We start from the raw sequence: 26101 nt of genomic DNA, 5'->3' as shown, positions 1-26101 counted from the left end.
AGAGGTGGCACAGTATTCTGACTTACAGATTCAGGTTAAGAATGAATCTACAGTCCCTATCTCGATCGTTAACCAGGGACTACCTGTACATATCATTTTGGCTTTTTCCCATAATCCTCTGTTTCATACAATATTGTAAGTAGACGGTTGTCACTCCATGTTGGTTATGTAGCAATCGGTGTTTCTCTTCCACAGCGAGACGGTCTGGAGGAACAGGCGCTCCCGGGTGCGAGGATGTCTATTTGGGCTGTCCGGCTTCCTCCTCCCTCTCTTCCTGTTTGCCTCCGCCCTCTTTGGGGCCATCCCGTACAGCATCTGGCTAAGTCTGCTGGGGAAAACAGCGACTGAAACTCTGGAAATGTATCTGGTGAGTGGGGGAAGGGGGGGTTGCTTTATCTTAGTTAGTTAAAGTGGACCTGAACTGAACTCTTGCACAGGACAGAAGGAAAACAGAGAGAAATGCAGCCTGTGTGTATTTAGAGAGTTTAGCCTGCCTAATTCCTCCTCATCTGTGTCTAATCACAACTGTAATTTGATCCCTCAGCTGTGTGAGCTCAGGAATCTCCTCTGCCATGGCAAAGCAGCTAATTTGTAAACAGGATGTTAACAATATGTCTGCTGCCATGAAAGCAGGAAGTAGATGCACTGCAAATGTATTACAGGATTTGTATCAGCTGTAAAAAAAAAGACATGTTTTTCTTTAAAAGTTATTATGCTGATGCTTATCTTTTAGATCAGAGAGGAAGTTCAGGTCTGCTTTAACATTCTTGGCTGAGATGGTGAGGCTGAATAGTATGCAGTTCAGTGTATAGCCATACATTTAAAAGGCACCGTAATGACATCTAGTAGAATGCAGTAAATTAGTCAGGATACCCAATGTTACGGTAATTATCCTGGTTTCAGCATCAGATACACTTCCTATGGGTATGTATTGCTGTATATTAGTATGTAGCCCCGCCCTCTCAGTGATGTCACGGCCTAGGCTGTTTATTATGCAGAATTCTCCTCCCAGAGCATTCTGGGAGACTGGTATATTTTGCTCTGTTTTCAGTATGCTCCGAAGCATTCCGCAGAGCTGCATTTCAGAATGTAAATTGTATTTATTTATTGTATTTATAAAGCACCAACATATTACGCAGCGCTGGACATTAAAAGGTTACAGACAATATTTAAGGGTGACATACAGCAATATGACAATACAGGAATACAAGAAAACCAGATCACACAGCACAGTATGAGTACAAGGTAATGCTTAGTCACTGGAGGGGAGCATGGAGATTAGGCAAGCTAGGTTCACTCAGATGCATAGCATGAGTGCACAGTAATGGAGGTGCAAGATCAGGTAGCAGACACAAGGAGGAGGACCCTGCCCAAAGGCTTACAATCTAGAGGGAGAGGTGGGGAAACGAAAGGTAGGGGACCAGAGGATTTAGAGCACTTGTGAGGGCTAGTAGGCCAGAGTGAAAAAGTGAGTTTTGAGGGCCTTCTTGAAGAAGTTGAAGGAGGGGGCTGCCCTAATGGGTGGAGGTAGGGAGTTCCATAGTGTTGGAGCAGCTCTTGAGAAGTCCTGGAGGCGTGCATGGGACTGGATGATGTGAGGGGCGGTCAGGCCCCCAGGGAATCAGGGAGAGGAAAGCTTTTACAATGGGCAAACACTGACTAAATCATTTATAAAGTAATATTGTAAATAAAATTGGCAATGTTCTTCATTACGTTATATTCAGTCTTTATGGTGTTGCTTTAAATGACAATGTTTGCATTTTTGATATCTTTATAGAACCACACCCAAAACAGCCTTCCGTGCTCATCTGTGATGGTTTAATATCTAGCCTAATCTTCTCTAGATCTGCTTCCGCTCTCTGGATCTCCTTCCCTCGCCCTGTTTGACTCCGCACATTCAAACAGGTCATTACAAGCCATCTCTTCAAAATGACCTCTCATCTTCTCCTCTGTCCTAACCTTCCATGACTTACCACTGTGTCATCTCCACTACTTACTACATTACTCTGTCCTACACTCACTCCCTCATAGAATGGAAGCAGGATTGGGCAGGTCATCTTTCCCCTGTTGTGCCTTACCATTGTGTTTCCGTTTACCCCTTTGTAAAGCCTTGTCTGGGGGCTGGTCACTGCAGTGATTGGGACTCGATCCCTTTTGTGGCAGTTTGGAACAGAGTGCTGTACACAGGCATCATTTGCCTAGATTGTGGATACAGAAACGCCAAAAAGTATAAAATATATGTAAGAACACTTTAAATGGGAGGTACTGGTGGACTTACCTCCCCACAGATGACACGTCCATAATGTGCCATAAAAAGTATTCAACATTTGTTTCTTACTCCAAAAAAATGTGCAACACGTTTTATAGGTCATCACCCGCTTCCTCATGCAAGGTCCAACAATAATACACTATTCGGGGCTCTCCATTTTTTTCCTTTCTTACCATTAGCCTAGAGGCTAACCATGTGTTTGTTGCCATGGAGGGATGACACGCAGCTCTTGGTGGGAGGGGTGAAGACACAAATGCGCTCTGGGATTGGTTGGCTGTTGCTGTCGCTAAAGATTTGGTAAAGGAAACCAGAGATGAACGCTTTGGCACAAAATAAACATATCCCCCAATAGATTTTACAAAATAAATAGCAGACCTGGTGTTTTTCAGCTCTGGTGTGCCATTTTTTTGGTGTTTTTTGTTTTTGTTTTGTATTTTTACTAAAACGCCATGCAAAACACAGTTCATCAGAAAAGCATATAATTTAGTGGGCTGTGTGCAAAATGAAATCCCCGTTTCTAAAAACCTCTTATGACTAACAAATATAGATAAAAAACAAAAGTTTTTCAATATACCCTTACATTTGCAACTCTTCCCATCTCATCACAGCTCTCTGTGATGCTGTGAATATACAGAACATGAAAGCGGAGCCACAAGGGGGCAGGCTGGGGCTTGAAAATACATCAGAGAAGACAGACTCCGCTATAATGATTCCTGAGCAAAGCCAGACTGAATGGTCAGTTGGGGATTTTATCAGGGCTGATAACAAGCAGGCTGAGCAGTGAAGGATGAAACAGAGAGCAGGGTAGGTGGTTTCTCTAATGTTCCCACTGATATATATGGTAAAATACATGTGGGGGCTTCATCCCTTTTTCACTTTAAGCTACGTTGGGGGGCTCCGGTGCATGTAGCCCGCCTCGGCTGAGTTTAATCCTGCTTTACTTGCATCCTTTATTTATTGTGGAATGCTACATTATATAACCTGTTGCTTTACATCGTGGTGATGATAATAATATCCTGTCTCGCTTACGAAGCACTTTACAACCTAGCTCCTTATTTAACCACTTCTTGCCCCTCCATAGACTTGTTAAAATGGGTACGTGTGCCCCCTCTCCACAACATGAGTGCATGAGCAGTGCAGCACAATGGACGTTTATACAACAATCTATTTGCCCTAATTAATGCAAAAATAGAATGTTTTAAGACCTCCATTTTGCATTAAAGAAAATCTGTAACGAAAAAACCTCCCCTGGGGGGTACTCACCTCGGGTGGGGGAAGCCTCCGGATCCTATTGAGGCTTCGCCCGTCCTCCTCGTCCTTCTCGGTCCCACGGTGGCTGCGAAAATCCTCCCGGAGGGGCAGCGATGTAAATATTTACCTTTTGGCCCCAGCGCAGGCGCAGTATCCGCTCTTCCAACGGAGATAGGCGGAAATAGCCGATCTCCGTCGGGCCGCTCTACTGCGCAGGCGCAAGTCTCCTGTACCTGCGCAGTAGAGCGGACCCGACGGAGATCGGCTATTTCCCCCTATCTCCCTGTGGAGAGCCACAACAGCGCCCCCGCTGGAGCCTGGAAAGGTAAATATTGAACAGGCTGTCGGGTCTGTCGGGACGCTGTTCGGAGGGCTGCAGCGAGACCCCCGAGGGACAGAGGAGGACGGGGGAAGCCTCATTAGGATCCGGAGGCTTCCCCCTCCCGAGGTGAGTATCCCCCAGGGGGGCGTTTTTTCTTTTTACAGTGTCTCTTTAAGTTGTTAAATCCGCTAATTTCCAAATACCATCCTACACGCAATCTCCGCTCTACTAACAATATTCTCCTGTCTTCCTCTCTGGCCATCTCTTCTCACTCCCGTTTTCAAGACTTCTCTCAATCCTCTCCTCTCCTGGAATACCCTCGCTCACTACATCCGCCACTCACCCACAATCTATAAACTCTCTAGGCAAACATATGCTCCCTCTCTTAGGACACCCTTGCAACTGACCACCACTTAACCATTTCATACACTGCTTCCCTTCACCTACTGTCCTATGCCTAAACCCTTTAGACTGTAACTCCGGGACTCTCTTCCCCTTTGTCTCTCAATGCTGTATAATGTGCATATATATCTTCAACATTTATGTAATCACAGTTTGCACAGGAAGCCTAAATATCACCGGTTAATGCAGATACAGTACTTATAATGAGCTCCTCTGTCCACATTTCTGTGCAGCCTGGGCTATACTGTGCAGCCATGCACAAGCAAGTCACAGATGACAGGCAATTCCCTAAGTAATCACGCAACAGCTTACACAGGAATCATAGGTCTCACCGATTAATGCAGGTGCAGTACTGATAGTGAGCTCCTCTGTCCACATTTCTGTGCAGCCTGGATGATACTGTGTTGTTGCAGCCATGCACAAGCAAGTCACAGATAACAGTCAATTCCCTCAGTAATCAGGCAGCAGCTTACACAGGAAGCATAGGTCTCACTAGTTAATGCAGGTACAGTACTGATAGTGTGCTCCTCTGTCCACATTTCTTTGCAGCCTGGATGATACTGTAGCATTGCAGCCATGCACAAGCAAGTCACAGATGACAGGCAGTTCCCTCAGTAATCAGGCAGCAGCTTACACAGAAAGCATAGGTCTCACCGGCTGGTGCTTTTTGAGGTAATCCAGACCCAGAGTGTGGAGATAGCAAGCAACCTACAAGTGGCTGCCAGCCTGCCCACCAATCACAGCTCATGGGTCTCTGACTGATGTATGACTCATGTGCCCGCCCACTTTCTTCTATAGCCAGATACAGAATACCGCAGGGGCCAAAAAAACAGGTTTACTATAACATAAGTTCTTTTATCTCAGAGTTTACTATTCCAGACGTTACTCCCATATACTCATAATGTGGCTTGGCAGGGACCTGGATATTAGCTTACTTAACCCAAATGTTTGCTATATCAGAGCTTACTATAAAGAGATTATACTGTATACTAAGGGCCTGAGCCCACTAACGCAGTTGTATCCACTTCTGTCCGCTTTTCAGAATCTGTAACATTGATGTGTAACTGAAAAGCGGACACAACTGCGTCAGTGGGCTCTGGCCCTTATAGCTAAAAAGTGAACTGTTTGGGCTGTATAGCAGTTCCCCAGATGAAGGTTACGAGTAAAGGAATGGATGGATTGACCATTTTATCCCCCAACATAAACTGTCAATTCTTATTACAGAAATGTAAGTAATAAACCAGCGATCCCCGCAGATCATCAGTCTTTGTCTTTTCTCTCCAGTCTCCCTTTGAGACCCTATGGACCCTGGTGCCGGAAGACTATGTGCTGTACACCTTCCTGTCTCTGGCCCTGCTGGGGCTGCTCTTCCTGCTGCTGGCTCAGAGATGCTTCAGGTAAGTGATCATCCAGTGAGGAACAAGGCGCTCATACATTACTCGATGTCTGGCAGAGACGGATGCCACAACTTGGCCACGTGGTGGATCCTTTCCATCCAGAATCGGTCAAAAGGATTGATTGGGCACAGTGGAAAATCTCAGAAGGGATCTGATCGGGTGTGCCGCGATAATGGCGTCTGATTTCCTGACAGACCCATGGCCGGTGTACCCCTCAGGCCTGTGGTGAGTGTCACAGGCCCACCTGTCCGCTGTCGCACCTCCTCTGTTGTCCAGCATCTTCCTCCTTTGCTGCCTGGCACCTGCACAAGCTCACACCGCCGCATGCACTACATGTGGTGGTGTCACATGGTTCAGGTGCCCCTGGTGACACTTCAAAAAGAAGGTGGACACTAAGGAGGCTTACCTGCGTGACAGGTATGCATGCAACTCACCATGGCCGGGGGGAGGGGGGGGTTGATGGGAAGGACACTGTAGAGCTAGGGCGATATCCAATAGATTTCATGCTGAAATGTGGGCAGACAATAGATCCCTTTCTGATAAGATTCGATCTGGTGGCAGATCCAGAGGTGTATGGCCACCTTAACAATGTTGAATGAAGTAACGCCCTGAATTGCACAAGACTGCGTTGATGCACAGTGGCTCAGTGCAGCTCTCTCTTGCTGTGCAGCAGTAGATTTCTAGGTTTCGTTCTTGTCCAGGTCACAGTCTGTGTGTAATCCCTGTTTGCATGAGTTTCCTCCAGGCTTACACTCTGATGTAATCGTATTCACACACTGCTATTATTATTATTCCATTCCCATTATTCACTGCACCAGAGGAGCTTACGCTCTAATGTCCTCACCGCAATCACACAATGCTATTATTGTTGTTATTATACATTTACAGTATATAGATCTTACATAGGCCACAGCACTGTACATATATCACTGATCCATTCCCATCAGTCTCCGCACCAGAGGAGCTTACACTCTAATGTCCTCACCACAGTCGCACACTATTATTGTTATTATTATTATTATTATTATACATTTATATAGCTCTGACCTATTCCATAGTGCTGTACAGAGGTCACTGATCCATTCCCATCAGACTCTGCACCAGAGGAGCTTACACTCTAATGTCCTCACCACAGTCACACACTATTATTATTATTATTATTATTATTATACATTTATATAGCTCTGACATATTCCAAAGTGCTTTACAGAGGTCACTGATCCATCTCCATCCGTCTCTGCACCAAAGGAGCTTACACTCCAATGTCTTCACCACAGTCACACACTATTATTATTATTATATATTTATATAGCTTTAACATATTCCAAAGCGCTGTACAGAGATCACTGATCCATTCCCATCAGTCTCTGCACCAGAGGAGCTTACACTCTAATGTCCTCACCACAGTCATACACTGAAATGTTTGTGTCTCCTGTGCATGTCATCAGTGGTAGTATTTGTATATAAATACTGTTTTATAAAACTTTTTTTAGGACACGCCCAACACTGAGCAAGAAGCAGAGGAAATTCCTGCAAGACCGACATGCGTACATTAGTGAAGTGGTTGCTGAGAAAAAGGTGATAAGAGAAAGTTTTTTTATCAGCTTTTTTTTTTTCTTTTCTCCAAATAACCCAATCATAGAGCATAAAAATAATGCTGCAGCTAGCATGAAATCCAATCATCTGTTAGTAGAAACTGTCGTCCTTAAGGTGCGTACACACATGCGACTATAGTCATTTGAAACGATCGTTCCCTGATCATTTCAAACGATTGTTTAACAAAAACCTCCAACAATCATTAAGCCAAACGATGCATGAGCTAGAACGTTAACCATTTAGGCTTCCTGGAGGTAAAAGTTACGTCCAAGAGGCTATGTGCGCTCCCGCGGCCGATCGCACGTGTGCTCCCGGCCGCGGATCGTTAGCCCAGGAATCAATTGGGACATTATGCCCGATGATTGATTCCTCTCTCCTGCAGGAAAAGCGACGGCTTCTCTCGGAAGCCTCGCTTTTTCTGCCTCTTGCGTTCCCCTACGTCACTCTAAGTGTACATGTTACGCTTAGAGTGACGTCATGTAAACAAACTCAATGCTGCCATCTTGTGGCCAAAAAGTAAAACTACATCTAAATGTAAAAAAAAAAAAAATACACATATATTTACATAAAAAAAATAGTATTTCCATCCCACCCTCCCAAAAATACCCACATAAAATGTTTAATAAAAAAAAAAATTACAATAATAAAAAAAAAAATACCACGTAAATATTTACCTAAGGGTTTAAACTTTTTAATATCAATGTAAAGATGAAATATTTCTATTTTTTTTAAATTATAAGCTTGTAAATAGTGATGGATGCAAAACGGAAAAAATGCACTTTTATTTCCACATAAAATAATGTCGCTATACATTGTGATAGGGACATAATTTAAACGGTGTAATAACCGGGAAAAATGGGCAAATACAATACGTGGGTTTTAATTATGGAGGCATGTATTATTTTAAAACTATAATGACCAAAAACTGAGAAATAATGATTTTTTTTCAGTTTTTTTCTTGTTCTTCCTGTTAAATTGCATTTACAGTAAAGTGGCTCTTAGCAAAATATAACCCCCAAAGAAAGCCTAATTGGTGGTGGAAAAACAAGATATAGATCATTTCATTGTGATAAGTAGTGATAAAGTTATAGGCTAATGAATAGGAGGTGAACATTGCTCGGATGCATAAAGTGAAAACGAATGTGAAGTGGTTAAAAAAAAAAAATCTGCCTTGGCGGATTTTTTTTAAATGATGATCCTTTGCAAAACGAGTACATCGTTAGAAAACGGTCGTTCGTACTAGGCTTGACATGCGCATTTCGTTATATCACCACAGAAGTTTTCATTTTAATGCGCAAGCACAACATGTGGTTTTAGTTATTTAACATTCGTTCTATGAATGTGTCCTGTGACACGTTAATTGCTCCATGATTATACCATAATTGTAATTTTAATGGACACTAAAACAGGAGTGTTTTTTTAATGTGTTTTCAACGCTGTATTAGCTAAATACTCTACCTACATACCTACAGTATGAGTTCTCGTACAGTAATGTAATATACGTAACGTTAGTTTTATAGTGTAACATACTTCCTATAGTGTACAGAACTTCCTATGATGTCACTTCCAGGAACAGTATGTGACCTCTTCACTGTACAGAAGCTATAATAATGGCTAGACGTGAGCAAAACGTTCGTTGGCATCACATCCATCGCAGAAAATACGCATTTTCCTGTATTCTACTGTGATGTTGTCCTGGATCGTTCGTTAACAAACGATCAGATTGTTACACACTTTTAAAAGCTACTTTTGCTTAAAGAGAATCTGTATTGTTAAAATCGCACAAAAGTAAACATACCAGTGCGTTAGGGGACATCTCCTATTACCCTCTGACACAATTTCGCTGCTCCTCGCCGCATTAAAAGTGGTTAAAAACAGTTTTAAAAAGTTTGTTTATAAACAAACAAAATGGCCACCAAAACAGGAAGTAGGTTGATGTACAGTATGTCCACACATAGAAAATACATCCATACACAAGCAGGCTGTATACAGCCTTCCTTTTGAATCTCAAGAGATCGTTTGTGTGTTTCTTTCCCCCTGTTCTCATGCACTGAAGTTTCAGGCTGCTTGTTTCTTCCTGCAAACAGCTTTGCCCTTGTCTGTAATTCTTCAGTATGTGAAAGCCCAGCCAGCTCAGAGGACGATTTATCCAGCTTGTAAAAGATAAGAGAGAAGCTGCTCTAATCCTAAATAATACACAGGCAGTGTGCATAGAGGGGCCTGGAAGGGGGAGTTCATAGCAGAACCACAACACTGAAGAACTTGGCAGCCTTCCAGACACTGGCCGACAAGTCTGACAGGGGAAAGATACATTGATTTATTACAGAGACTGTGATAGCAGAAAGTGCTGCAGTAAGCCAGAACACATTAGAATAGCTTTTTGAACTTGTAGGATGATAAAAAACAGGATGCAATTTTTGTTACGGAGTCTCTTTAAGTCGTTCTTTCATCAATTAAAAGATCGTTCGTCGTTCACAACGAACGATCGCTGTCGTATGTGTTTACGTAGCTTTACACTCTGGATGTTGATCCTCTGATTGCTACGAGTGTCCTGTAGGTAATTTCTGCTCTTGTTCATTTTTGTAATTATGATTCTGACCGTAATTACATTTTCATGGGTAATCTTAATTTTGTATAATTTATGCAAAATTACATTCCACAGAATCTACTATTGTATTGGCCTTGTGGCAATGCCACATTTCTCTAGTTGGTTTTGCACCCGTGTTGATGAATTAACTCTCACGGTTTCTACTGCTATCCAGGGCTTCATCCTGCACAGTCTACACTTAAAAAGGAAAAAGCATGGATGTCTGGCACTGTAGCTTTAATGCAAAACAGCAGGTGTACAAGCAGATGTAAAATCACATTCGTATACACGACCGTTTCGCAATGGGGTGAGCGTGCATGTTAGCCTCAGAGGAAGCAAGGCTCACCCCATTGCGAAACGGTCGTAAGGCCGTGCACCCTCTGGCGCCCACAGCTGCCTCCCCACTCCAGCAGAGCACGATAAGTACTTTCATCTTACACGGACACATGCCTTTGTGTATACGAATGTGATTTTACATCTGCTTGTACACCCGCTGTTTTGCATTAAAGCTACAGTGCCAGACATCCATGCGTTTTCCTTTTTGAGATTTTGCAATGTCCTGCTTACCGTTGTCTTGAGCACGCAGCTCCTGCTGGAGTTCTACACCTACAGCTAGCCGTCCACGGTTTTTTACTGAGTGCCTGCCTTTTTTCTCTCAGATTACAGTCTAGACTTAAATGGAACCTTAACCGTGGTTCAACAAGAGTTTAACTTACCTGGTGCTTCTACTGGCCCCCTACAGACATCCTGAGCACGTGTCGTCATGGAATGGTACTCCCGTCCCCACAGCGGGCAAGTTTCATTTTCAGCAACTGGCCAGTCGCTGGTCCAATGCGCCTGCCCGGCCCTGGCTGTGAGTCACATCTCTGTCCTGCGCAAGCCCAGTGTGAGACTCTCGCTGGAGAGTGAGGGTGTGCGCGGCCAGGGCCGCACGGGCACATTGGACCAGCGACTGTCCAGCTGCTGAAAATGAAACTTAGCCGTTGCGGGGGACTGAAGGATCGTTCTGTGAAGGCAGGGATACAGGACACCTGCAGGTGGCCAGTAGGAGCCCCAGGTAAGTTGGACTTTTTTTTTTTTTTATCTTTAGTTAAGGTTCCCTTCTTTTCCTCTGGCCAGCAGACATCAGAGGTCACTCTTTTGCAGACAGTGATTGTTTTATCTGTTCCTTTGGATGAGAAGCAACTACTCCCAACAGAAGTGCGACCCCTGGTGGCAGGAAGACCAGAAGCATTTTGTTCAGAAATAAATGTGGCATTAGATGGGATGATGGAGGTTATATCTGTGTGTCTACTGAGTAATGATGAAAACAAAGAAAACCCTGAGAATCCTCCATGAGGAGATGGACTAGTCCAAACCCTGCCTGCTCTGTCCGATTTTAACTTCTTACTTTTTTCACTGAAGTGGTCCTTTTAAATAATGACCTACCATATAGCAGCCATATCGCTGTTTGCTCCACCCCTTCTTACGTATTTTATTTTTTCCCATTTCAGAAACAACTCTATGAGGAGTACTTGAAGCAAAGCGTGGGGGAGCACGACATGAGCTGACCGCCGCACAAGGGACCGATGACACAAAGTACACCCGATCAATCTGCAGCGACCTTTAACCCCTGCCAATGGGCCGACTGAGATTATACCACACCTATCAACACTAAGGCCTCTTCTCCCCCCCCCCCCCCCCCTGCCCCAGGTGTCTTCCAACATCCCCATCCTCCCTTTCTTACTCAGATCAGTGCGGGCAAGTGAGAGATCAAATTGATTTCTTAGCTTGCTGTGAAGGAGAATAGTGATCATTACAACTCGCTCCTTTCCTCCTCCAGTATTTAACTACTGATATTGCTTATTCGGGAGAACAGTTCTCTGGATATTTTGTTTAGCTGTGTTTTTTTGTTATGTTTTTATGTTACACAGGAACCATGTGAACCATAACCCGTTTCCTTGGAAAAATCCGTACATATCGGTGGCCGCACACAGCCGGCTAGCCAACCCATCCCCAAACAGGAAGCTGGTCGGGGAGCAGCGAGGAAAAGCGCTCAGATAACGATCAGACCTCAATAGAAATCTGATTGATCTAGAATTTTACTGCCACTGTGCCCACTGCCAACGACTCAGATTTTCTGGTGCTTCCAATCTCTTTTGTGTTCCACTTTAAATCTGAGGTGGACTGTCCGATAGTGTTTGATTAACTTACCTCAAACTTTGGGTTGAGGTATGTAAAAAAAAAAAAAATGCATCAGTGGTGTCTTATGTAAAGGGAAAGTGTAATTGGAATTGCCCTCACCCTGTTGCAGGTTCCCTGGAGAATATCCAGGCATAAGGCAGCTGCAGTGCTCACCGGGGGCTGATTTATCACAACAGGTGTAGAGAAAACTGGATCGACAATAGGGCAGTTATCAAGAGCAAACAACAAAAATCCTTGCTTCTAAAACCTGACTGGTTGTGCTAATGCCACGTTTTTCCTCTAGTTGGGTTTGGACCTGTGTTGTGAATTAACTTCCACAGTTTCTACAGCTTTTCAGGGCTTCATCCTGCACAGTCTAGAACTGGCTTGCTATCCTCTGGCCAGTAGAGGTCGCACTTTTGCAAGCAGAGTGATTGTTTTATCTGTTCCTATGAATGAGAAGCAACCACTCACAACAGAAGTGTGACCTCTGGTGGCAGGAAGACCAGAAGTCGTTTTTTTAGAAATACATTTGGGATGATGGATGATTAGGAAATTGAGTACTTGCACTGGTTGTCTGTGCCAGGTCTCTGGAGAATTATGGATATAGTAAGAGTGCTTAAATGGGATGTGTACTGATTTTTTTTTAGCATAATTGGTCAATTCATTGCGTTTAATGCTAAAAAAAAAATATTCCTTTTGTTACTTAAATTAGAAACCTGAAATATCACAAATAAAACGTGTCCCCTGTGCTCCCAAGAGGGGACGCGCTCTTTACTGTGGTAAAGAAGTCTTTAGGATTTCAATATGCAAAGTCCTCAGATGTGGTGTCCTTAGATAATCCATGAGATCTTGCATGCCTATTTAATGCAAATTATAGGCCGCTTGAAAATGGTCCAATCAGGATTGACAAAGTTTATTTGGTCCAATTACAAGCTTGCATTCAACCTGACTTGCATGACATTTGCATGTAGAAAGCTTTGCTGACTGATCAGGAAATGGAGCGCTAAACGAATAACATTTTTATTTGTGATATTTAATATGTCTAGGAAATTAATACTAAAATCCTTAATCTCTAAGTGCTAAACCTGATCGATAAACCAAACAAGGAATAAAAATCACTATACATTCCCTTAACAAGTACACTAGCTCCGTTAGTGATAAAAGGGTGAGAGGGACTAAAAAGCTTGGGATAGCGTTCTGGTGGTGAGGGGAAGAGAATTTCCTGTGCACCGCTAGCTTCCTCCCCTTCTACTAAACCATAACCGCAATGGAAATTATTTCACAGGAGGCTTTCCAGTAGCAACTACCACAATATTTCTAGACAGGAAGTCCACTGGCCTTGTGGAAATGACTTCCCCCTCACCAGAGCCAACTTTTGTCTGAAATAACGTCACTTCTGAGACCTTTATGTATTTGTGAATGTCATAGGAATCCTACATAAGCTAACTTGTAGTCTGCGCATATCATTCGTATAACAGGACGCTGCTGTCATGGCGTCCGTGCCACGACGGCAACTAAAAATGGCCGCAAGCCGATTGTAAAATACGCCCTCAGTGCGCTGTAGTAACTTTACATTCATCTTTTACTTACACAGTCTATAATATTTTTCATACATATAGTTCTATTTTTTCATGGTCGATTTTCTACATGTAGCAGGACTGATTTGTAACTTTACAGAACACTTTCTTGTCGAATGTCGTTTTAAAGGCCAATCACACCTTCGATAGGAAGTCACTGTGTCTATAGATGGGCACTATACAAGTCTCTTTATTGTTCTTAAAGTATTTTCTTCATTTCAGTTTGCTGCCAGCTAAGACCGCAAAACTGGTTGTAGGCTCAGATTCGTTACAAATATTGCAGCCATGGCAACAGAGCTGAGTATTCTGTTTGGAATACTGTTGCCATGGGATTGCCAGGTCAAAAGATTATTGTTACTCGTTTTCAACACCGGGTCTTGTCCCTTAGCTGGCCACAAACTTTGACACTCCTTTTTTCTCCGTTGTGTGTTTTTATATGCAGATAAAACGCGAACAAAACTAAAATCATGTTTACCATTAACTTTGCAATTTATAGAGCCAAAACCCTTGAGACCACCCTTTTGAAGGTGCTGTGTCAATGCGCATACTGTTGCATATGCCTCCCTCTGTGCAACAAAAAAAGTTACCACTCCCAGGATGTATGGAGGTGTGGCCAAGCTGCAGCACCCCCTCCCCCCCCCCACCCCGCCCATCATGGGACATTGCTATGCAGAAATTTGGAAGAACGTAGGTGTCCTGCAGAATAAAGTGGTGTGATTATTACCGAATTATCATATTTTTGATAAGGCCATTCAGAGAAATAGAAAATATCGGTCCACAGCATTAATGAATCCAACTTAGGATCGTATCGGTCATCGTATTTATGAAACATTTGACATGCTGATCGACCATTTATTTAAAGAGAGACTGAAGCCATTAAAAGAACCTCCTTTTTTTATTTCCCAGTCCTGTTCAGCATTAAGATCAAAGATGATTTGCCGCATCCCCGCGGCAGAACGAGGTATTTATCCCCCCGATATCCCTGGGACAAAATTCTATGACTTTCCTAGTTGCAGATTTTGCTGCCCGGGGGAGGCAGAGCAAAGCACAGTAGCTCTGCCTCCAGTCCAGTCAATCTCCGCCTCTGCCTGCCCATCTCAGTGAAAGAAGACAGAGGGACGGGGAGAGGCGGAGATTGACTGGACTGGGGGCAGAGCTACTGCGCTCAGCTATGCCTTTTCCAGGAGGTAACGCAGAATTTTGCTCCGGGGATTTTGGGGTGATAAATACACCTTTCTGGCGCGGGGATGCGGCAAATCATCTGTAATCTTAATGCTGAAGAGGACTGGGAAATAAAATGAGGTAATTTTAATGGCTTTAGACTCTCTAAAGTGATCCTGATGTGAGATTTAAAGGGAGAGTTCGCTGCCTATGTAGAGGGAAGCCTATGGAACGCATAAAGCCTTCTTATTTTCTCCACCTCCCCTCATTCCAGCGCTGTCCCCACTGGTGAAATTATTCGACCTGCAGGCTGAGTACGTCTTCGGCCTTGCTCGGGCAGCCTTTGGTAGTAATTCTGTCTCCAAGTACTTCCAGAAACGAATGTCTCCATACTGTGTATACACTAATATGCGCAGTATGGAGCCATCCATCTTTAGAAGCGCTCTGGGACTTCTGAAGGCTGCCGAGGAGTCCGAGAGCATGGAATTTCAATGGGGACAGTGGATAAACGAGGGGACGGAGGGAGGACCGGAAGGGCTATATGGGATCCATAACCTTCCTCTAAATAGGTATCTTCTTGTTTAAATCTCGCTTTAGGCTTTCAAGGGACCCAGAACAAGACACTAGAAATGGAACTTACTTGGGGCTTCTTTGAGCCCCTGTAGCCCATGAGATCCCTCTGGATCCCTTACATCCTCCCGCTGCCGGCTCCGTTAGTGCTCAACCTCGCCGGGAATTTTGCGCATGAGCGGCCCGCCTGCATGCCTGGCTCGATCACACTTCTGTTGCCGTAAGATTCTGCGCAACTGCGATTCATTCTTTCAAGAACCGTGCATGCGTAGAACGCTCACGTCAACAGGCGTGCAGAAGGGGGCCGCTCATGCGCAGTTGCTCGCGACTCCCAGCGATGTTAGACAATACCGGAGAATCATCAGGAGAATGGAGAGGACCCAGAGGGACCTCGCAGGCTTTGGGGGGGGGGGGGGGGGGGGGTGCAAGCCCCATGTTAGTTCAGATTCCATTTCTAGTCTCAGTTCAGGGTCCCTTTAAGGAAATGGTCGATAATGCAATCATTCAGGACTTGCTTATTTGTTTTCACAGTAATCTGATCGCAAATACGTTCACTAGAAATTATGCCGTTAACAGGAACCTTTAGAGGTCCACATCTCTGGATACCTTTACGCTCCAGTGACCACCTTGTCTAATAATCGTGTTCTTTTCCGTGTGATTGGGAATAAGAGACGCCCCCTGCAGTGCCTTTACCGTAACAACACTAGGATCACTGTGACTCTCTCATCTTCTCCTCTAAGCTGCCAGTATTGTGTTTGTAGGTCAGAAGGGGGCGCTCTCGTTACACTCAGTGTCTGACCTGAAGCTTTACCTCCTAAGAGGAAGTTCACAGGAGGCATTTGTTGAATGATGACACAATTTTCAGCCCATCGATTCAGAAGGAATTGGTGGTCTCTGTCTTAGTGATGATTGTAGTACCTCTCCTCTTTCTACACGACAGGCCAAGTTCTTATCATGGCTGCTGCCTGTAGAGACAGGAGCCCTTTAATTAAAGCGGAACTCCAACCCAAATCTTCGACCATCAGTTAAGGTGGGCATACATCTACTGATTTCTGATAGATTTAATTACCAAAATCTATCGGAAATCGGTCTGTGGTATACAGGCAAGCAACAGATCTCTCTCTGATCCGATGCAATCAGAGAGAGTCGATCTGCCCACACATCCCCTGATTTATGGCCACCTAAAGGCGTTAGAACTTCTGGGTTTTATTGCTGTCTGTGTCCCCATTTTGGAATGTTTCCTTCACTTCCTTGATGTCATCTAGACAGGAAGTGATGCGTAATCTCTCCAGTATCCATGTTCATAGCAGAGAGGAATACTTTAGACCTTTTTGTTAGGTTTTGATATCTGTCTGTAACCCTGTTGTAGTTTTTCTCCCTGCCTGCCCTGTTGTCAGAGGCAGGAAATGAGGTGGCTTCTCCAGTGGGGTCACTGATGATAATAAAAGGCTGTTTCTACTTTATCCAGAATTATAAACACAAAAGGTTAGGTTGGAGTTTCCCTTTAAGCAAGTCTAATAATGTGATCATGGTCATGTTCTGCTTTTGTAAAAGAAAATAAATTATTTTCCATTCTGGTCTGTTTTGTTGTTGCTTTTTTCAATAGTTTCTAAAATGAGTATTTGAAACCCTTTCTAAAATAATTCCAAAATGCACACAACATTGGCCTTTGTCTATGACAGGGGTCCACAAACGTTTCGGGTCGAGGGCTGGGTCAACATACTTCAGACTGCTGGGGGGCTGGAGTATACATAAAATGATGTAGAAGTATACCCAGGTGACAACCTGCAGTCCAATTGAACAGCAGTGATGTGGAATTAGATTGGAAACCAGCTTTCTGGCTGCCATGTGGATGGGTGGTGCCAGCACTGCTATTCTATATGTAGACCACCAATATTTAAAGATGTAGCTGACTGCATCTATAAGTAATACATTTTGTGTGTGGGGGATGGTAAATAAACCTCAGGGGGCCACATTAGGCCGCGGGCCTTAGTTTGAGGACCACTGGTCTATGATATGGACGTTAGACTATGACTATGGTAGGATTACATTGTGAGCACCTCTGAGTACAGTCAGTGACATGACTATGTACTCTGTAAAGTGCTGCAGAAGATGTTAGTGTTTATATAAATACATAATAATAATATGGTAGGACTTTAGACTATGACCGGATCTGATAGTGAGCTCTTCTGAGGACTGTCAGTGACATGACTATGTACTCAAAGTGCTGCAGAAGATGTCAGTGCTATATAAATACATAATAATTGTAATAATATTGTTGGACACTACACTATGGCTATGGTAGGGAATAGATTGTGAGTTCCTCTGAGGACAGTCATATGTGACATAGTCATATCACCCCTTTGGGTGGTAACATAAATCTGTAGAACAAGATGTTTCTTCAGTGAAAATATGCAAGTTTTAAGTACAAAAGACACACATGCACAGATGTGTTAAGTAAAAAAAACAACAACTTTATTTGCCATTATCTACTTCCTCCTCTGCAGCCTGGGAATGCTTCATGCAGGTATGCCCAGTAATGCAGTACAGCTTACGCCAGCTGTCTGCAGCATCTCTGATGATGCCACTCCGGCCGCTGGAAGTGTGCCAGGCGAGCTCTGCAGGAGCCATGCTCTGCTGCTCAGGGTGGCTTGTTGGAGCAATGCTCTGCAGCAGGCCTCTGCTCCTCCTCATCAGAATCTGCTCCGCCTCTTCCTGGTGAGCGGGAGACGTGTGTGTCTTCCCGCCGGGGCTCCCCCAAATCTCTGTGTCTGTACCATGCCATCAGTCTGTGCGCCCTGGTGCCGTCCGGATAGGTCTTCCTGCAGAAAGAATACGCATGGATGAGAATGCTGTTGTGGCTAGAAGTCAGCTATTTATTGTATTTATAAAGCGCCAACATATTACGCAGTGCTGGACATTAGTTTAGGTTACAGACAATATTTAGGGGGGGGGACATACAGCAATATGACAATACAGGATTACAAGAAAGACCAGATCACGCAGCACAGTATGAGTACAAGGTAATGCTTAGTCAGTCACCTGAGGGGAGCATGGAGATTAGGCAATTTGAGTTCACTCAACTGCATAGCAAGGGTGCACAGTAATGGAGGTGCGTGATCAGGTAGGACACAAAAGTAGCCCCCTGTTCATGAACCAGATAGGGATTGTAGGTTCATTCTTAACCTGAATCTGTCCATAAGTCGAAACACTATGCCATATCTGTCCCCTTTACTTCCTGTGTCCCCTAGACAGACTAGAAGAAGAATCACCTACCCATATGACAAATTCCCCATATTCTAAAAGGAAACTTAAGCCCCATACCACACGCTCAACAGCGGTCTTTTATGCAGCACAATTGTCAAACAGCTTTTCTTGAGAAACAAATTGAAACAACTAAAAAAAAAAATCTTTTGATATTGTTCAATCAGCTGATAAGAAGTCAATCTAACCGTTTACTGTTTTTTTTCTCCTGGTGAGACTGATTAACAACACCAATACTACTATCATCACTTATGGTTGGAGCGCACAACTTTTTTCTGTGTAAATCCAACTGTTTGACTTCTTATCAGTCTTAACAGCTGTTTGAACAATAGCACAAGATTTTTTTATTAGTTGTTTCAACTTTTCACAATAGCTGTTTGACAATTGTACTGCGTAAAAGACCGCTGCTGAGCGTGTGTATAGGGCTTTAGAGTAGAACAATTGCCCAATTACTTACCTGGGTCTTCTTCCAGCCCCCTGAAGTCTCTCTGCTCCCTCGCCACCATCCCGCACTCTGCCTTTCCTCCGGTGTCCCCCTGCAGTGCTGGATGCACAGCATGTGTCTCATGGCATTCTCTAGCGAGCTCCTGCTTGCGCAGTAAGCTAATATTGCTACTGCGCATTTGCAGAACGCTCCCGGCTGCAGGAGCGTGATAGGTGTGCAGCCAGCGCTGTGCATGCGCAGTGGCCAGTCAACTCATCAGTCGGCCAGATTATGGAAGGTGGACAGCGGAGGAACAGCTGACTGTGGGATGACGCGAGGAAGATTTCAGGGGGCTGGAAGAAGCCCCAGGCAGCGATGGGCTCACAAGTAGTTACCTACTCAAATTTGTGATTCAAATGAGGCTTAATTGCCTCAGCTGTGTGCATGGGAGATGGGGGTGACTTGCCCAGAATTCCATCTGCTTCTATGTATCCCAAACGTCTTGCACGCGGCCTATGGGATGCGCAACGCTTGAAGGAGGAAGTGCGCGGTAGTGAGTCTTGCAACAAGACTCACTACCGCGCACTTTCTCCTTCAAGCCGGAAGGCGGTAATAACTCCCGGCCTTCCATGCACACAGCTGAGGCAATTAAGCCCTATTTGGATCACGAATTCGAGTAATGCTACATACACACTTGAGATAAGTCTTTGGAAAAGGCAAGATCACAGACCAATTTTATCCCCTTCCATGTAGTATGAGAGCCATACCTACACAGTCTATTCTATTGAGCTGAACTCCCCATCAGATAGAAATCTTTGCAAGATGCTGCACACAAAGATGCTGTACACATGCAACAGATCAGTATCTGCAAAAGATCTGTTGCTGCAAAAGATCTGTTCCTGCAAAATGCATTCATAGTCTATGAGATCTGCAGATCACCATACACACCTTGTTTAACTGACATTCATCTGCAGATCAGACAATCATCTGCAGATCTGAAAATCCATCCTGGTGGATCTGATCTGCAGATGAATGTCCATTAAACAAGGGGTGTATGAGGATCTGCAGATATCATAGACTATGAATGCATTTTGCAGGAACGGATCTTTTGCAGGAATTGATCTTTTGCAGATACTGATCTGTTGCATGTGTACAGCGTCTTTGTGTGCAGCATCTTGCAAAGATTTTTATCTGATGGGGAGTTCAGCTCCATAGAATAGACTGTGTAGGTATGGCTCTCATACTACATGCAAGGAGGTACAGTTGGTCTGTGATCTTGCCTTTTCCAAAGACTGTTATCTCAAGTGTGTATGCAGCATAAGTAACTACGCGTGAGCCCATCGCTAGCCCCAGGTAAGTAAATGGGCATGTTCTTTATTTTTTTAACTGTAGGTTCACTTTAAGGTGCAGTTATGCACATTTGTTGCCACCCGTAGGGGCCGAGTGCTGTACAGACACCTCACTCTGCTTTAGTAGAACAATGAGTCTGTTGCTGTGGACAGAAGTGTAGCTAAGTTTTTCGCCCCCTGGGGACTCCTGTGGTGCACGTGTAGCCTATTACGGGTGGGTGCACTGACAGTAGGTACTTTATTGATGATGAGGAGAGGAGGCTGGAGGGAGGCGGGGAAAAGATCTGCCCCTTCTGTATTCTTTTAAGTGCAGGGATGTTGCGGTCTGATCCAGTGCCCATCAGATGCTGCTCCCGGGGACAGATATACCACCTTGCTCCCCCTTAGCTACGCCTCTGGCTATGGAGGGGGCAGAGTTACATCTAGCGCACTGACTTACCTTTACCATCTATTGCACCCCCCTTTTTTAGTGACTGCCATTTCCCACAATCCCTCCTGTCTGCACAGTGCTTCCCATCCACATCACTCACCTGCGTCTCACTCTTTGCCGGGTTTGGCCTTCCTCTTGGCCTCGGTGCGCTGCAGCTTGTCCACAATCTTCCTCTCGTGGCCGCCAGGGTTGTCCCTGTTGGTATTCTCCCTGGCCTCTTTCTTTGTGCGGCCTTTCCTGGCGGCAGTGGGCACTAGAGGGAGACAGAGACAGCTTTACTCAGTGGTCCAGCGAGCAAGCGGTTAATGCCCATATAAGGCAAGCGCTCATTATAGGAACAGCTTCAACTGTACAATTGTACAAAGCGAGGCAAAGGAAAGAATGTGAGCTGAAAAAACCAGCCAAAGGGGCCAAACTGAAACAAAACATGGGCAGATGTCCGTGCTTAAAGAGACACTGAAGCGAAAAAAAATATATGATATAATGAATTGGTTGTGTAATATGAATAATTACTAGAAGATTAGCAGCAAAGAAAATATTCTCATATTTTTATTTTCAGGTATATAGTGTTTTTTCTAACATTGCATCACTCTATAATATGTCCAGATTACACAACACTCAGCATTCAAAATGATTCTTTCAGAGCAGTCTGTGAAGTAATAAACTCTCCTCTGCTAGAGGAAAAGTAAACAGTTAAATTACAGTTGAGATAATAAAAGTCAGATAACAGCCCTCTCCACGACCAAGTTGGTCGGAGAGCTTAATAGCTTTTTTGCATAGAGATAACAACTGGAGTTTCTCAACTCTTCCTGCACTGGAAACAATTAGACTGATGTATCTGATCTTAATGTTTTTTTTCTTAGCTGTACTACACATACAAATCATAATATCATCATTTTTTTTTCGCTTCAGTGTCTCTTTAAGTCGGAATCTGGCTTTTTTGGGAAATAAAAACCTAGATTTCTGGCTGGGATGTGTAGTTTCACAACAGCTAGACCGCTAAATGTTTTTTTATAGATGATCACACATACGATACAGTAAAAAGATTTGATTTTATGGCAATTGCTTAGAAAAATTTAACTTTTTTTTTCTTACTCGAGCAAGAAATCTAATTGGATTTCCCATTTTTTCAACGAGAGTGGCTGATTTTTTCTGAAAATTGAATGGTGTGTTGTTAATTTGTAGATCTAAGCAATTTTCAAAGTTTGCAATCCTTGGAGAAAAATTGAACATGTGTGATATACAATGGTGAGATTTTTTTCAAATGTTGAACCTGGTATGCACTTTCAACTATGATTGGCAAATCACTGACCAATTTTAACGACCTCTATATAGTATGAAGGTCAACAGATATTGAATACTATCCCCAGATCATGTAAGTAAACCTTACATGGAGGTGGTAAAATTGATCAGTGATTGGCCAATCATAATTGTAAGTGTGTACCAGGCTTTACAGTCAACCAAAAAAAAAAAAACATAATTGTATTTCTCAATTTGAAAAGAAATAAATAAAAATTGCATACTGTGTAGCCACCTCAAAGGTACGAACTAACAGTACAATTTTAATTGAAGAATCGCCCACGCCATCAGAGAAATGCATCAGAAATAAAATATCATAATACATCTATTATTTCACGATCAGCGAACCAACCTGTACTTACTATCCACCACAACCAAATACAAAAACTATTTTTCCAATGGTCTAAATTGTCGAATTATTCGCTGTCAATTTGGGACATCACCAAGGTTTATTTTCTGCCAATCTGATCGCATTTATCTGATCGCTCGGGTGATTCTTCGCTGGATCAACAGAGGTGGATGGATGAACTTGAATTTCCTAGGCATAGTATGATTTCTAATTTACGTCCCCCGTTTGGCGTTTATATGCAGTTTTACGTTTGGTCATAGTTTCCCAGGTATTGCTTTTGACATCTAATCGTTTTATTGCTGTTTTTGTTACTTACAGGCATAGCGGTCGGTGAGGTTGTAGTATTCGTAGTCGTCGAAGTATCGCTCTTCGAAGTTGGTCGGCTGCAGCTTCTCAGCCTCTACGTAGGAGATGCTCATCTTGGCGGCGTCTGCGGAGGGATTGCGATGTTCTGGGGTCTCCTGGGAGGGATTTGGTGGGCTTTGGCTAGGTGCGGCCGTTGTGCTGGAAGGCGATCGCTCGGTTTGCGTCTGTATTGCTTGTCTCTCTGCTGAGCTGCTGTTCTGTGGTTTCTTTGTCCTTGTTTTTTATACCCATGTAGCTCCGCCCAGTCTCCTCCTGTCTGGGTGAAGCTCCACCTCTACATTGCATCAGACTGTTACTGTTTGTTTACATTATATTACACCATATCTTTGTCATTCCACCCCAAGAGCTCTGCAGAGACTTCCAACCCTGTGCAGATGTGTGTCCCAGCCTGGAACTGTGCAGAGCATTGCACACCCTGACTGCTGCTGTACAGCATGCAGAGCATCGCCCCCCTGACTGCTGCACAGTATGCAGAGCATCGCCCCCCTGACTGCTGCAGTACAGTATGCAGAGCATCACCCCCCTGACTGCTGCTGTACAGTATGCAGAGCATCGCCCCCCTGACTGCTGCTGCACAGTATGCAGAGCATCGCCCCCCTGACTGCTGCTGCACAGTATGCAGAGCATCGCCCCCCTGACTGCTGCAGTACAGTATGCAGAGCATTGCCCCCCTGACTGCTGCTGTACAGTATGCAGAGCATCGCCCCCCTGACTGCTGTTGTGTACAGTATGCAGAGCATCGCACCCCTGACTGCTGTGTACAGTATGCAGAGCATTGCCCCCCTGACTGCTGCAGTACAGTATGCAGAGCATTGCCCCCCCTGACTGCTGCAGTACAGTATGCAGAGCATCGCCCCCCTGACTGCTGCAGTACAGTATGCAGAGCATCACCCCCCTGACTGCTGCTGTACAGTATGCAGAGCATCGCCCCCCTGACTGCTGCTGCACAGTATGCAGAGCATCGCCCCCCTGACTGCTGCTGCACAGTATGCAGAGCATCGCCCCCCTGACTGCTGCAGTACAGTATGCAGAGCATTGCCCCCCTGACTGCTGCTGTACAGTATGCAGAGCATCGCCCCCCTGACTGCTGTTGTGTACAGTATGCAGAGCATCGCACCCCTGACTGCTGTGTACAGTATGCAGAGCATTGCCCCCCTGACTGCTGCAGTACAGTATGCAGAGCATTGCCCCCCCTGACTGCTGCAGTACAGTATGCAGAGCATCGCCCCTCTGACTGCTGCTGCACAGTATGCAGAGCATCGCCCCCCTGACTGCTGTAGTACAGTATGCAGAGCATCACCCCCCCTGACTGCTGCTGTGTACAGTATGCAGAGCATCACCCCCCTGACTGCTGCAGTACAGTATGCAGAGCATCGCCCCCCCTGACTGCTGCTGTATAGTATGCAGAGCATTGCCCCCCTGACTGCTGCAGTACAGTATGCAGAGCATCGCCCCCCTGACTGCTGCTGTACAGTATGCAAAGCATTGCCCCCCTGACTGCTGCAGTACAGTATGCAGAGCATCGCCCCCCTGACTGCTGTGTACAGTATGCAGAGCATTGCCCCCCTGACTGCTGCAGTACAGTATGCAGAGCATCACCCCCCCTGACTGCTGCTGTGTACAGTATGCAGAGCATCACCCCCCTGACTGCTGCAGTACAGTATGCAGAGCATCGCCCCCCCTGACTGCTGCTGTACAGTATGCAGAGCATTGCCCCCCTGACTGCTGCAGTACAGTATGCAGAGCATCGCCCCCCTGACTGCTGCTGTACAGTATGCAGAGCATTGCCCCCCTGACTGCTGCAGTACAGTGTGCAGAGCATCGCCCCCCTGACTGCTGTGTACAGTATGCAGAGCATTGCCCCCCTGACTGCTGCTGTACAGTATGCAGAGCATTGCCCCCCTGACTGCTGCTGTACAGTATGCAGAGCATCGCCCCCCTGACTGCTGCTGTACAGTATGCAGAGCATCGCCCCCCTGACTGCTGCAGTACAGTATGCAGAGCATCGCCCCCCTGACTGCTGTGTACAGTATGCAGAGCATCGCCCCCCTGACTGCTGTGTACAGTATGCAGAGCATCGCCCCCCTGACTGCTGTGTACAGTATGCAGAGCATTGCCCCCCTGACTGCTGCTGTACAGTATGCAGAGCATTGCCCCCTGACTGCTGCTGCACAGTATGCAGAGCATCGCCCCCCTGACTGCTGCTGCACAGTATGCAGAGCATCGCCCCCCTGACTGCTGCAGTACAGTATGCAGAGCATTGCCCCCCTGACTGCTGCTGTACAGTATGCAGAGCATCGCCCCCCTGACTGCTGTTGTACAGTATGCAGAGCATCGCCCCCCTGACTGCTGTGTACAGTATGCAGAGCATCGCCCCCCTGACTGCTGCTGTACAGTATGCAGAGCATCGCCCCCCTGACTGCTGCTGTACAGTATGCAGAGCATCGCCCCCCTGACTGCTGCTGTACAGTATGCAGAGCATTGCCCCCCCCTGACTGCTGTGTACAGTATGCAGAGCATCGCCCCCCTGACTGCTGCAGTACAGTATGCAGAGCATCGCCCCCCTGACTGCTGCTGCACAGTATGCAGAGCATCGCCCCCCTGACTGCTGCAGTACAGTATGCAGAGCATCGCCCCCCTGACTGCTGCTGTACAGTATGCAGAGCATCGCCCCCCTGACTGCTGTGTACAGTATGCAGAGCATCGCCCCCCTGACTGCTGCTGTACAGTATGCAGAGCATCGCCCCCCTGACTGCTGCTGTACAGTATGCAGAGCATTGCCCCCCCCTGACTGCTGCTGTACAGTATGCAGAGCATCGCCCCCCCTGACTGCTGTTGTGTACAGTATGCAGAGCATCGCCCCCCTGACTGCTGCTGTACAGTATGCAGAGCATCGCCCCCCTGACTGCTGCAGTACAGTATGCAGAGCATCACCCCCCTGACTGCTGCTGTACAGTATGCAGAGCATCGCCCCCCTGACTGCTGCAGTACAGTATGCAGAGCATCGCCCCCTGACTGCTGCAGTACAATATGCAGAGCATCGCCCCCCTGATCTACACAATACAATTCCACGTGCGATCGATCAAATTTGATTAGATTGAATTAGGTTGGTTCGATTAAATCCGACATGTCCGATCGGAACTCGATCAATCAATTGTGTGATCGATTTTGGTTAGTTATCAATGCAAAATCGACCACACTATCGATCGAGTCCCGATCGGACATGTCAAATTTAACCAATCCAATCAAATTTGTTCCAATCAAAATTTGATCGATCGCACGTGGAACTGTATCGTGTAGATGGGGCTTTACTTTAGTATTC

General features: G+C 45.3%; 2 protein-coding genes across 2 annotated transcripts in view; one reads left to right on the top strand and one right to left on the bottom strand.

Annotated features, from left to right (window-relative positions):
* LOC137524227 (uncharacterized) overlaps positions 1 to 14603 on the top strand; it is a 36192-nt gene extending 21589 nt beyond the window's left edge. The window contains exons 9-12 of the mRNA XM_068243846.1: positions 196 to 367; positions 5529 to 5641; positions 7135 to 7219; positions 11318 to 14603. Coding sequence (XP_068099947.1) covers positions 196 to 367; positions 5529 to 5641; positions 7135 to 7219; positions 11318 to 11374 — 427 coding nt within the window. The 3' untranslated portion in view covers positions 11375 to 14603. The remainder of the gene's footprint in view (positions 1 to 195; positions 368 to 5528; positions 5642 to 7134; positions 7220 to 11317) is intronic.
* A 3148-nt stretch (positions 14604 to 17751) lies between these two features.
* On the bottom strand, positions 17752 to 22986 carry NUPR1 (nuclear protein 1, transcriptional regulator). The gene is made up of 3 exons (XM_068243845.1): positions 22730 to 22986; positions 20866 to 21018; positions 17752 to 18120 (listed from the first exon to the last, which is right to left on the bottom strand). The coding sequence occupies exons 1-2, from the start codon at positions 22830 to 22832 to the stop codon at positions 20873 to 20875; spliced, it is 249 nt and encodes an 82-aa protein (XP_068099946.1). The 5' UTR covers positions 22833 to 22986; the 3' UTR covers positions 17752 to 18120; positions 20866 to 20872.
* Positions 22987 to 26101: the final 3115 nt, after the last annotated feature.

The sequence above is a fragment of the Hyperolius riggenbachi genome, chromosome 7 (assembly GCF_040937935.1).
Source record: "Hyperolius riggenbachi isolate aHypRig1 chromosome 7, aHypRig1.pri, whole genome shotgun sequence".
NCBI classification, from domain to species: Eukaryota; Metazoa; Chordata; class Amphibia; order Anura; family Hyperoliidae; genus Hyperolius; species Hyperolius riggenbachi.
Note: the sequence above shows the minus strand (reverse complement) of the source record. Positions and strands in the feature narration are given on the sequence as shown.

Bases quoted from the DNA above. Each gene is read 5' to 3' on its own strand.
- NUPR1 (XM_068243845.1), bottom strand. From the start codon at position 22,832: ATGAGCATCTCCTACGTAGAGGCTGAGAAGCTGCAGCCGACCAACTTC. The intron at 21,019-22,729 runs GTAAGTAACAAA...GTCTCCCTCTAG, and splicing joins CCTCACCGACCGCTATGCCT to TGCCCACTGCCGCCAGGAAA.